The sequence below is a fragment of the Accipiter gentilis genome, chromosome 5 (assembly GCF_929443795.1).
Source record: "Accipiter gentilis chromosome 5, bAccGen1.1, whole genome shotgun sequence".
Taxonomy (NCBI): domain Eukaryota; kingdom Metazoa; phylum Chordata; class Aves; order Accipitriformes; family Accipitridae; genus Astur; species Astur gentilis.
Genome location: NC_064884.1, coordinates 47,099,057 through 47,111,637, shown reverse-complemented (window position 1 = coordinate 47,111,637; position 12,581 = coordinate 47,099,057). Strand labels below are relative to the sequence as shown.

Genomic DNA, 12,581 nt, shown 5'->3' with positions numbered 1-12,581 from the left:
AAGAAAAGCTCATGGGTCAAGACAAGGACAGGGAGGGATCACTCACCAATTATGGTCATGAGCAAAAGACAGACTCAACTTGGGGAAAAACCAACATCAATTTCATTTACTACCAATCAAATCAAAATAAGGATAATGAAAAGGAAAACCAAATCTTAGAACACCTTCCCCCCACCCCTCCCTCCTTCCCAGCTCAACTCCACTCCCGATTTTCTCCACTTTCTCCCCCACAGTGGTGCAGGGGGACGGGGAATGGGGGTTGGGGTCAGTTCATCCCACCTTGTCTCTGCCGCTCCTTCCTCCTCAGGGGGAGGACTCCTCACTCTTCCCCTGCTCCAGTGTGGGCTTCTGCTCCCCTGTGGGCTTCTGCTCCCCTGCTCACCTCCATGGGCTGTAGGAAGACAGGCTGCCATTTCACCAGGGACTGCAGGGGCATCCCCTCCTTCTTCACTGGCCTTGCTATCTGCATAGGGGTTTCTCTCACATCCCCCTCCCCTGCTACAGGTGTCCCCTCTTAAATACGTTCTCCCAGAGTCACTACCACTGTTGCTGATGGGCTCAGCCTTGGCCAGAGGCAGGTGCAAATTGGAGCCTGGGAAGCTTCTAGCAGCTTCTCACAGGAGCCACCCCTGCAGCCCCTCCATGGCTACCCAAACCCTACCACACAAACCCAAAACAGTCTTAGGAAGAACTTGTGCTTGCTCTGCTCAGCATTCAGGCTTGAGGGTGAGGTGACTCCGACAGGAGCAGTGTGTTGTTTAAACCATTAAGCCAGCCACAGGGGAAGTAGGTAACTCCAAGGGCAATAATGTCATGACATTTCACTCTTTGTAATGTTTTCTGGAGGTATAACACTCCCAAGGACACTGGCATTAGTTTTGTTGATACGCTCAGAAGAGTCATTCCAAAAAATGAATTGGCCTTAAATGACACCTGTACGCATCTCCCCATCCTCCTCTGCATTTGAATCACAGCAAGATTGTAGTCTACCACAAGGCTGGAAACCATTTTGCACAATGAATATTGATCTCTTTATGCCTTGACAGCTGACACGTTGATGAGACAGCAGAGGGGGAAGCGCTCATCAGCATGCTGAACACAGAGGCAGAGAAGAGCAAAGCTAAATGCAGTGGAGGCCTCAGCCGGAGATGACCATTCAGTCAATCCTGAGGGCAGCATTTACTGCCCCAGAGCAGGATTCACCCCTCAGGCTGGCAAGGAGACGACATTCCCCTCCCTGCCTCCTGCAGCCAGGGAGGGCAGCCATGCACAGCCTTCCTCTGCAGCCCACCTTCTGTTCTTTCTGAAGAACGTGTGAACAGATACCAGCTTATGTAGTTGTAAATTCCTTAAAGGCCTTCCTCTGTCTGGTCTCTGAAGAAAGAGTAGCTGAACAAACATATTCCTTTGCACCAGAGAGTCACTGCTTAGTCAGGGCCTCTGCTTAGGAGATTAATAACCATTCTCTCGGCCATTATGGAGCTATGGATAGGTATCAGGTGAGAAAACAAAGGAGTAGAAAGGGAGGTATCTCAGGGGAGCTTATTAGCTGAAATAGCTAATGGGACCTGAAGTGCCTCTGAGGTTCTTGCTGAGCTGCTGCTTTGTGGCACCTGTTTCCATTTCCCTGAATTAGTTTCAAGTGTGTTTTGGAGGCACTACCATTGCTGTCCTTTTTGCTTTGATTCTGTGAGACAGAAACACAGATCCCACCTCAGCCAGGGTTACCCATGTCCCCACTAGCTGATGCTGCATCTACTAAACTGATTTCCACCTATTTGAAGATTTCCACATAATTAAAGAATCCCAATACAAATGAACTAAACCCCATGAAGGGGAAGAGTTATTGAAGGAAAAAATGCTTTTAAACAGTCCAGCAGATAATGGTGTTTTAAAAGCCCTTGCAAGAACACATAGCAATTATGGAATCTGCCTACTTTTGTTAAGAGAAATATAGCAAGAAATCAACACAGCAAACTGCACTAATGTCTCAGCAGAAGCTGAGGAGTGCCTATTCTGACCATTTATGTCTGTAGGGACCAAGAGACATCACCAGCCTGTAGAGTCTGATTCAAAGAAATTAATAGTTTGATTAACTATTAAGTAGGTATTCTTTAGTGGCAGCGCTGGATGCACGGGGGGTCACTCCACCAATTGTGCACACCGTGGGGTCTAACTGTGCAGGTTAAGTACATGTTCTACATACATATTCACCAGATTTCTGAGAAGTGTTACGCATATTCACTAGTTTTCCAGGAAACTATTAGCATATGCAAATGTCCTTTACGCAGGCGCATTGAAGGTCGCTGGTCGTCTTTCATAGTCTTCCTCACTTGTCCGCTATTTGACCCTCCTCAGGTGATTCTGCGCAGTATGGTCTTTTACATGTTTTGATACATCAGTGCTTGTTAGTGCTCTTATTATCTAAGTTTTCATTAGTGGTGTAGAACCATATGGTTAGTTTAAGCTAAATTATCTACAAGGACGAGAACAAAGGCAGGAGGTCTTATCTTTTCTGGCCCTATCTATTCAAGCATGGCCTCTACTTGTGCCTTCTCAACAAGATCGTAAATTCATGAAACATTTAATTAAGTTTTGTGATCGCTCATGGTTCCTTCTTGTTCATCACTCCCAAGTACCAGTCTCTGACAGGCTTAATCATTGACAAACACCAGTCTTTGGTATGTAAAGTTACAGAGAGACAACCATTAAGCAATTAGCAGTTTGTTCTCTATATCAAGTCCCTGGGAGGTCTCCCAGGTGCTGGTTCTGGAGTGGTTTCCTCAGGGTCTGTTCCTAGAGCAAGAGGTCAGTCCACTCTCCCTTACCAAGTCGGGGTCCATGCCAGCTGGAGGCTGCTTCACCCCATCTTGCCCTGACACCATCCACCACCTTGGCCCAGCCCTGTGACAGGGAGAACAGTGGTAGTGAGGTAGTGAGGTGCCTTTGGCTGCTCCAGCTCAACACCGGCACTTTTAGCTGCACATCACCCCCGCTTCTCAACACACAACAAATACAGTCCCGAGTGCCTTACACTCTGTGTGTCCTTTCATAGACCATATGCTTGTGTTCGCAAGTAGCAAGGGCTCAGGAACTGGTGGGGCCTGGGGTAGCACCCAGACTGGAGGCTTGATGCTGCAACAGAACAGGCTCTGCACACTGCAGCAGGAGACAGCCCAGCCACCCTGCTTTGGCACTGTGCACTCATCCAATGCTGGTCAATGATACCCTGAGGCAGGGCATATTCTACCCTGACTGCCCTCAAATCCTAAGGCTAATTAAACACAGAAAAGACCCTAGACACCCAACAACCCCCGAGATAAGACACATAGACAACAGCCTCCAACCAATTCCCCTCTCAGAGTGCAAGGGCTGGGAACTCTGCTTTCTATGCTGGCAGCAGCCACCTGTGTGCTCCCAGGGCACTGATCAACGCCTGTGTCACCCAACAGGTCCTCATCCCTTCACTGGCTCTGTTCAATTCAACTGTGCAAATGACTGCTCCTTAACTCTGCTATACAAGAGCTTGCTTGCAACACAGCATGTGGCCTTAGCACACGGCTTTCTTGGAGGGCAGGCTACCTGCAGTCCTGTGGTTGGTGACAGTGGGTGTTTTCCCGAACACCTTAAATCCTGGATGCAAAAGTGGACAGGGAATTCCTGCTGATCCTGCCTTCAGAGCGAGGCTGAAAGCTTCATCAGTCTGTAGAGAAGAGTTCGAACATGAGTGCAGACCAGAGGGTGGGGGAGAGAAACACAACGTTCAAATTACTGAAGTAAAAACCAGATCCACCTCAGGGCTATGAGTCCACCTCAACTTTTCAGGGAGCCAGGCTTATGTGTAGGGCGATAGGGCAGAGCAGAAGCTTCTACAACATGCATCTTTAAGTTCTAAGTGGACACGGTGAAGAATTAACGAAAGGCAAGAGGGGCATAAGAATGTATAAGGCTTCACCCCACACCTCCGATAGATTTTCTTCAAGTTTAGGAAACAAAATCTAACACTGGATTTCCATCAACAGGCTTTTCAGACGCTCTCTGTGGCAGACCTAAATGGTAGAAACTAACATTCACATTCCAAAATAGCCAGGATCTGCCACTGACTAAGTATGATCCAGTTCACTTCTACCTCCTTGCCTTTCTTCTAGTAGAAGTGAGCTAATATTGAACTCAAATAGACTTTTCTACACTCAACAAAATACCACTGCTTTCAGTGTAGCTTGCAAAGCAGAGCTGTGTTTGGACTGACCCACAGGCCTACACCAGCTACAATAACTACAAGATCATTTTTGAGCCAAATAAACCAGCATATCCATATCAGTGCAGCCCCACTTCTCCACCTCCAGTGTATGGACAGACCAGCCAGAGGATTTATGTAGGTTACAGAACATACACATACAAAACACATTTGCTAAAATCAGATACTCACTCACTATATTCCCAGCTGGCTTGAAAGAACAATACATTTCATAAATGAAAAATTCCATGAAACTGCTAATGGGTCAGTATCACAGCCTTCTGCAATTGTCACAGAAATCTCATGAAAACTGAATTACTAAAAAACAAAACCCCCATTGTGTAGGTAGCACATTGCTGTCACACTGGCTCTGGTAACAAGCCCATTAATGAGGTTAAGGTAGTTACTATAACAGATGGAGCATGTGTGGGGCTGGCTGTAAAAATCATATTTATCTTTCTTGCATTAAGGGCAAAAGGTTGGTTTTGCATGTGTGTGTGCATGTACACATGAATGTGTGAGTTATTCTTTTGCTGTGAATCCGTTGCTTGTGACAATCAGCTAACATGTGGAAATTGGCCTATATGGCACATACTGCTAGAGTTTGAGACAAAGGATTGTTTGCTCCATCCAGACAGAAAGATTTGTACCTCAACAAGCAGAATGAGGTCCCCAGCTAGGCGAGGGACACCACATCAAACTCTAGCAAACCAGAGGGGGGACAAGAACCAGCAATGCTTAGTCCATGCTACTTGCATTAATGTTCCACAAGCCACAATGCTGTTGAGGAGTAGAGAGGTTCACAGATGGCTTGGAATTCATCAGAGGAACCATTCAGCATTTCACATAGCTCCTTGGTCTTCCAGGAGGGGGTGGGGGGGAAAGCAACCATAGCTTGAGCCTTCATCTATACCCCTTCCACCTGCCCAAAGGCTGGTGCCATTCTGCCAATATCTTGTGGGAATAGCACTCATTATGATCCTTCAATTTACTCTTGCTTGCTTATTCTCACACTGTCTGTATCCGTTTTTCCCCTCTGTTCACTTGTAGCTAACTACTGTTAGTTTGTTCTCTGCCAGCAGGTATAAGAATAACCCCAGTGCTTTGGCAGCCTAAGCTTTCCCCTTTAATTATAGCTGAAGCCTCTTTTCAACACCTTAACCAAGTATTACTGGAAGCAAGGAACCACCTAAGTCTGAGAGAGGGCCTTTCAGTGGCTGTATTTGCTCCTGTTGCTGGCAGTAATGACACTGGAAATAGGGCAAGCACATCTGTCTCCTCCTGGCATGTTCATAGAAACTTCCACTCCACACTAGCACAGTCTTGTGCAGCACAAGACCTGCTAAAGGTAAGGAGGCTATTTATTGCTGACAAAGGGACACATGCAAAGATTGCACACACACATGCATACTTATATTACTCAGGGAATTTTTAGCAGTTATGCTAAACACCTCCAAAAACATTCTAGACTAGACACATTGCCTCCGCTGGCAGAATTTTTGCCTTCAGGTAAGAAATCTGTGTTACCAGTCCTAGTGCATTAACTGAGTACAGTCAAAATGAACCAGAAGATCTAGAATTTATACCATTTAAAATAATGCAGTTCATTAGACAGAGGCAGGTTGGCAAGTGCTTGCACAAGCACCTCACACGGGAGAGCTCAAAGAACACTTTCCCCAGCAAGGGGCTAAAATACCTACTCAGTTATGTAAGTACTGCCAGAATAAAGCATTAAGTCTGTGGTTTTATCCTAGGACCAGGCAGCTTATTTTCAGGTGTTTTTTTTTTGGTTTTTTTTTTTTTTTTTTTTGTTTTACACAAGATAAACCAACTAAAAATCACATAAGCAGTAGAAGACATTAGGATATTACGCTCAGAAACCTCAGGGCGGTAACAGGTTGATAAAACTTGCTTTAAAAAAAACATGTAAGCGGTTCAAGTTTGTAAGCCAGCATTCCAGTTTCACAGGCTAGTTTTGGATGTGGGGTATTGCCAAAGAAAGCAGCTCAGGTCAATGTGGAAATGTTTCTGTAAATGAACTAAAGGATATTACTGAAAAAATTACACCAAGGAAAGAAATAACACACACAAAACAGATGACAGTTGTTCACTTAAAAAACAAAACAAATCCTCTCTGTTGATGCATTTTCCCCTACCATAAGTCAGAAAGAGGCTACACTGGAGAAGCAAATACAAAATTAATTTGGAACAGAAATACCTCAAAGTACGCTGTAAAACTGGGACTTCCACTGTGTACATTTTCTCTTTTACATTTTTCATGTGACTTTTGAAAGTCAAGTGCAAATTTTTCATAGAAAAACAGTAACAGATGCAGCTGCAGAGTTTGCGGAAAGAAAATACGCTTGGAAGAGCATTCAGTAGGACAACCTTCTCTGCCTAATGCCATAATGAAAAGAGCGTCCAAACTTACGAACTTTCTAATTCTATTTAACTTTATGAAGATGTAACACTATAGGAAAGCTCAGAGCATTTATACAACATAATAAAACAGTATATACAACATCCCTGCCCACCTTTGTACAGAGATACAGATTTCCAATATAGCTACTTTTCAGTGTGAAACTTTCTTCAAATTCACTGAATGTAAACCAACCAGCCAACTTCATTCTACTCACTTCAACAATAATTTTAGCAGATGTCCCAGCTTTGGGGGGAAAAAAAAAAAAATTGGGTATCTGCAGCTATGGAGTCAAATAAGTTTCATCTGTTTCCAACAGAAAGAATAATTTACAGATAGCTTCAGCATGACATAGCACACACTGGATAGCCAATTTCTTTTTAAACGAGGAACTGTTACACAATGTTTTACAGACATTTTAGCTGTAAAAGCATATTCTATTAAAAAAACCCAACAGTTGTGATGTCACCAAACATTGTAAGTGGAAATAAAACACATAACACATTGTATAGAAAGTCTAAACATCTGTAACCACTTATGTTCACAGACAGAGCCGTGCTACAGAGTGGATGTGGTTAATTACTGTTTGATATACTAGCCTTCAGCACACAGGAGATGGTGATGAAGGATAAGACTTGCAGCCTGACCTGTGCCGTCGTCCAAGTATAACTGACATTCTAGCTGGGTTTCAAGGGATCTTTCCTGCCTTATCCCAAAGCCACAGATACTAAATATCTCACCACAGGCGGCTTGCATAAAAGACAAATAGTTACACTGAACAGGAAAATGCATAAAATAGGAAAAAATGGAGTAAAAGCGGCTTCCAAAAAAACAGCCACTGTCCAAGAGCATAGCTAGAAATAAATCCCTTTTAGCAGGGTAAAGAAACAAACTATTCCAGCCTCTATTTGTCTGGTCATTCAGAACACAGTTAGGTTGGTGAAGAACTATTTTTTAATCATTACCTTTTTGTTGTTGTTCAGCTCAGTGCCCAGATTTCCGAGTTTTAGGTTTTGTCTCTTAAGAGCGGAATGACTAAAGAAGTGCTTCAAGAACCGTTTCTAAAATGATGTAACACACTGAGGAGACCCAGGACATTTGTCATGCAGCTGTGGAATCTGAGGGGCAGCTGATATGAGCACACATCGCCCCCTTGTGCTTTTGCTCTGAAAATACTTACTTTCTGTTCATTTTGTAGGTAAGCTTCAATTGAATGTCCTTTTTTTCAGGACACTTGAAACAGTGCAAAAATCACAGTCCCACAAATATAAAACCAATAAGAGTCCAGGAGGAAACAAGGCTCATCGCCGTCTGAATGCACGCGATATCCTCCAAGCATTGGGCTCCTCATAGCGATTGTACAGGGGTTCCAGTCGCTGCTGCTTTTTCTGTTTGCTGAGCTTGGTTGGATCAGAAACCTTGAAGAAAGCTGGTGCAAACTCCACCAGCCAGCGAGGATCAATAGTCGTCACTTCACGCATATATTCCTTGGTGGTTAGCACCAGTTCGTGATACACCACCCTGTAAAAAGGGACAGCAACTCTGGAAATCAGTTTTTCCAAACAAGAAGAGAGAAGGCAAGGGGCTGGCGTATCTAAGCTTGCCCCTTTACCTCTGTTTTACCCTCCCTCAGCATAAGGGTCCTTATAAGCTCCAACACAGGCTCCGAAACAACCATCCAGAAGAGCTACCTTCTTTTTCCTCTCCTGAGTAGTCACAACTTCCTGAGTAGTCACAACTACTCTTCAGCATAGAACTAATTCATTCCCTTTAAAACAATTCTCTCTCTCCTCACTCTGACCCTCTCCCTCAACGCTCAGTGTTTTAAACTCACTTCCACAATACAGAAACACAGAACTGCAGGCTTCAGGCCTGCCCTTGGCTCAAAAAGTAAGTCTCATCTCTGCACAGGCACTAATTCTAGCAGCAGGAAAAGCCAAAAGCAGACTTGAAACTTTTCTCCCTCTGCTCATTGGTGAGAAATCAGCAGCCTATACTTTGATCTGTACTCCACAAATCATGCACACCACAACCTTTTCAGTTATACAGTCTGAACTGAAATAGAAAATTACAGGACACTGCCTTCCTTACCATTCTGGCTGCCTGTTGAAAAGAGCACTTGATGGGTGGATATAGACTACTTGTTGATCAATGAGTGTCCGATAACCTTCCTGGGGATCCTTCTTTGCTGCATTTCGGAAGAAGCCACTACAGATGGCCTTCTGGACTCGAACTGTTGCCTTCCCACAGGATACCACATCCAGCTTGTGCCTGACAGACAAGAGTTAGAGAGGAGGAGGGGGAAGGGGGGGAGGAAGAGTTCTCCAGATTTGGGTGCAGCTACCAACATCAGATTAGCAAATTTTGTTTAGCTACTATAGTGCAAGAACACTAAGAAAACAAAGTCACTACTTGTCCTTCTCGACATGCTCACCTGTCCATAATGCCCAACATCTGCTTGCGGATGTCCTGTGCCCTGCGTAAGGACCGGGCCTGGATAAAATTTTCATAGCACCAGGGATTTGAAAACTTATTATTCTTCCAGGAATTGTACACAGCCAGCAGAGTGAGGTGGTCACCTTCTGTCTGATGGAATTTGGCTTTCTTTTGGTCAGCAAGTGCTTGTTTATCCTAACACATAAAATATGTATCAATCAGGTATCTACATTGCAGAGACAATCCTTGTGCAACGTGAAAGAAATGGGCTCCTTGTCATTCATACCATGACTTTTTAAGTCTACCAAGGTAAGACTGAGAAGACAACACATAATTTTCAGTGGTGAGTGACTAAGGACCAAGTGATGAAAATCCAAAGGTCACTGGGACCACTCTCACTAAGCCAAAACTATGCCTGTATGAAAGGAAAGCCTAGAACTGTTTTCACCAAAGAGAGATCTCATGTAGACTCTCCTAAAGAGTCTCCCATGAGTGACAAGGACCTGACTGACTGAACAATATTTTTTTTCCAAACTGATACTTTTTATTCAATTTCAGTCCTATTTTTGAAAGGACACTTCAAAGTAAATGGCTTATTTATACTGTAGGCAGTATATGCACGCACTGAACTAGCAAGCTTTTTATTGCTCTAGAAGCAACCTCAATCACACATCAACAAAGTTGCTGAAGCAGTAGCTTTGACCCTGCTGACCTACCCACTTCTCCGACCTGCAGATAAAACATGAATCAAACACTGTGGCTACATAGATCAAAACTGAAGTTAACAGAATAAACTGCAGCAGGCCATCATAATGAAGAAACAATGGATTCAAGAGACATCTGCTGTTGAGGAATCCTACCACAGCATAGTCTGCTGCTTGCTGACTTAAAAAAAAAAAAAAAAAAAAAAAAAAATCAGCACATGATAGGATTGCCATGAAGAAATACATTCTGTGTATCTGAAAATGACAAAGGCATTCTGAACTCCAGAGCTGGGACTGACTTGGTTTAGGGTTGTATGTGTTTACCGGGAAATGCAAAAGGGAATGTGAGACCTCTAACTTCCATCTTCCCATCTGCAAAGAAACTACCAATATCCACAGCTACAGGGTGTTTAACCAAAAGGTACATCAGAAATGTAATGTATGAGCAAACAGCCTTAACCAAGCTACAGGTTTATTTTGGCAAATATGCTCACTCTCTAACACCTGAGGCAGGCACACAAAACCATCCTAACCGTAACACTGTTGCTCTTGGCTGCATTCCTTACCTTTGGCCTGTAGAACACATTCTGTACAGAAAGCATGGAGACTATTGTCAACATTTCCTCACTGCATCCCAGATGTACAGACATGATCAACATCTTACACAACATAGGCTCCAAGGGGAATTCTGCCATCTGCAAGAAACCTGTTTCAGGGTACTTGCAACATCTTGGAAAAACCTTGAGTTCTCCCCATGCAAAAGAGAGCAATGTCCTTTCTTCTGTGTTTCCTTTCCAAACCAGTGTGCTTTACCCAGAATAACTTTGCTCAACATGAAGCAAATTATTTGTCTATATTCACTATCACAAGAATATCCCAATACTTACAGAAATTTTTAGACATTAACAAAAGTAACCTTATGAATAAGGAGAAAAGTAGCTGCTTCTTAAAAAAAGCGGAAGGTATGTAACTATGGTAAGTGAAAAAGCTACCAATAAAACACAAAAGAATAATAGGAAGAGGAAACCAACAGTGTGAGGCAAGTCCTTGTACAACTACTGTCATGTCACCCCCTAAGTATTTGCAACCCAGCCACTGCTAAGTAGTATTCTATTTTGCATACCCTGCGCCCAAGTCGAGTGAGCAGTCCCTCGTCATCCAGAGCTCCCAGGGTGTACAGCTGCTCCATGGCAGTTATGAGAGTTTCCATTGGAGGAGCATCCATAAAGTCAAAGGAGAGCAAATCATTGATGCCCATAGCCTGAACAGAGGGAGTGGAAAAAACGAAGTTAAAACACTGCAAAGGAAAACACCGAACTCCAGCCAGAGATATATAACCATCAAACAATGCACCACTACAGAACTTTAAGCAACCCTAGCCTCATGTCCTTATCCTGACTGTAACCACAGTCACAGATACATGGCTCTATTTCTACACTTGAGATAATCCACACTGACCTATGTCTTTCACCCACCATTCAGTTTTCCAGTCTGTTTTCTTTGGTACTGTTCCATACATCTCTCAAGCAAGATGAGTCAATCAAGGAGACACATAGGCTAAATGCTGGTTTTGAGGACTTCCTGCCTTGTAAACCAGTGTGGCTTGACAGCTCCAATGGACACTAAACATGTCTGCAACCTTCCCCTTGTTACGAGAAAGGAGGAAAAGCAGCAGCTTCCCCAGCTGCTACGTACTGAGTTAGACCCAGTTTGCGGACTCCCAGAGGAATTGTACACACTTAGAAGATGCATATGTTTGGAGATCAAAAATCACTCTAAAATGGTGTGCCTTATGTGTTAACAACAGAGATGTACTTTACATAGGAAAGGTGTACTGCCTGTAAGATTCCTGTTTCGCAAACCTGCAACTAACTGTTCTGTGCAGCTGAGACTCGTAATTTAGGTGGATATTCAACATTATAACCCTCAACAGAAAAATACAGGAGCAAGCTCAGTGCCTGAGAATTGCATTTGATGCAGTCTCCATTCCAAAATACCTCTGTTCACTAGAAGGATCTGAAATTGCAGAAGTACTTCACGAGGCTCAAAGGCAGAGATTCATTTATTGAAATGCTTATGATCGCATTGGCTTGCTACAAGTTGGTGAAATACCCACCTTCAGGGAAAGTACTGTACTGGCCAAATTTGTTCTCTGGATTTCAGGCACATTGGTGGTTAGCATTTCATCTCGATAAGCACGCTCTGTATACAACCTATAGCATTTTCCTGGTCCTGTTCTCCCAGCCCTTCCTGCTCGCTGCTTTGCTTGAGCCTAAAGGTAACAAGGCATCTCAGTGAACAGGTGCAAACCGGCAGAGGAAAAAAACCAAGTAAAATAAATTATTCACAATTTTACTAGTGTTAATAGAAAGAGATTTCCAGTACAACCCAGGAAAGTATATATTCCTTAGGCACAGCCTCAAGAATTCTCAGGGAGTCATCAAAAATGCGGTTTTATCATTGCCTCACTTTGCTTCCATGTGCTTGGACACCACATCATCAAGATACACTTTACCAGGAAGAAAAAAAACAACCAACCAAACTAACAAAAACCACAGAATGCCTACTTGTGAAATTGGTGTAACAACCAGCTGGTCAATTCCAGTCTTGGAGTTATAAACCTTCTGCTTCACAAAGCCAGGATCGACTACATAATATATTCCATCAATAGTCAAAGATGTCTCAGCAATGTTAGTGGCGATGACAACCTGCAAACAACAGTTTGATTCAGTACCAGTTCTGTCTCTGGCTGCCAAGCCAACCATGCTGCTGAACTTGAACAATC

At 43.5% G+C, this 12,581-nt stretch overlaps 1 protein-coding gene across 5 annotated transcripts in view; it reads right to left on the bottom strand.

The window, feature by feature from the left end:
* Positions 1-318: 318 nt before the first annotated feature.
* Positions 319-12,581, bottom strand: part of DHX8 (DEAH-box helicase 8) — a 24,779-nt gene continuing 12,516 nt past the window's right edge. For 3 of the 5 annotated variants that reach the window (XM_049799632.1, XM_049799631.1, XM_049799633.1), the window contains exons 17-23: positions 12,364-12,504; positions 11,913-12,068; positions 10,920-11,057; positions 10,363-10,491; positions 9,091-9,287; positions 8,748-8,927; positions 6,353-8,177 (exon numbers count right to left, since the gene is read on the bottom strand). In XM_049799632.1, coding sequence (XP_049655589.1) covers positions 7,958-8,177; positions 8,748-8,927; positions 9,091-9,287; positions 10,363-10,491; positions 10,920-11,057; positions 11,913-12,068; positions 12,364-12,504 — 1,161 coding nt within the window. In that variant the 3' untranslated portion in view covers positions 6,353-7,957. Of the gene's footprint in view, positions 392-6,352; positions 8,178-8,747; positions 8,928-9,090; positions 9,288-10,362; positions 10,503-10,919; positions 11,058-11,912; positions 12,069-12,363; positions 12,505-12,581 lie in introns of those variants that run through there. The other 2 variants (XR_007505959.1, XR_007505960.1) reach the window with 2 other exon arrangements.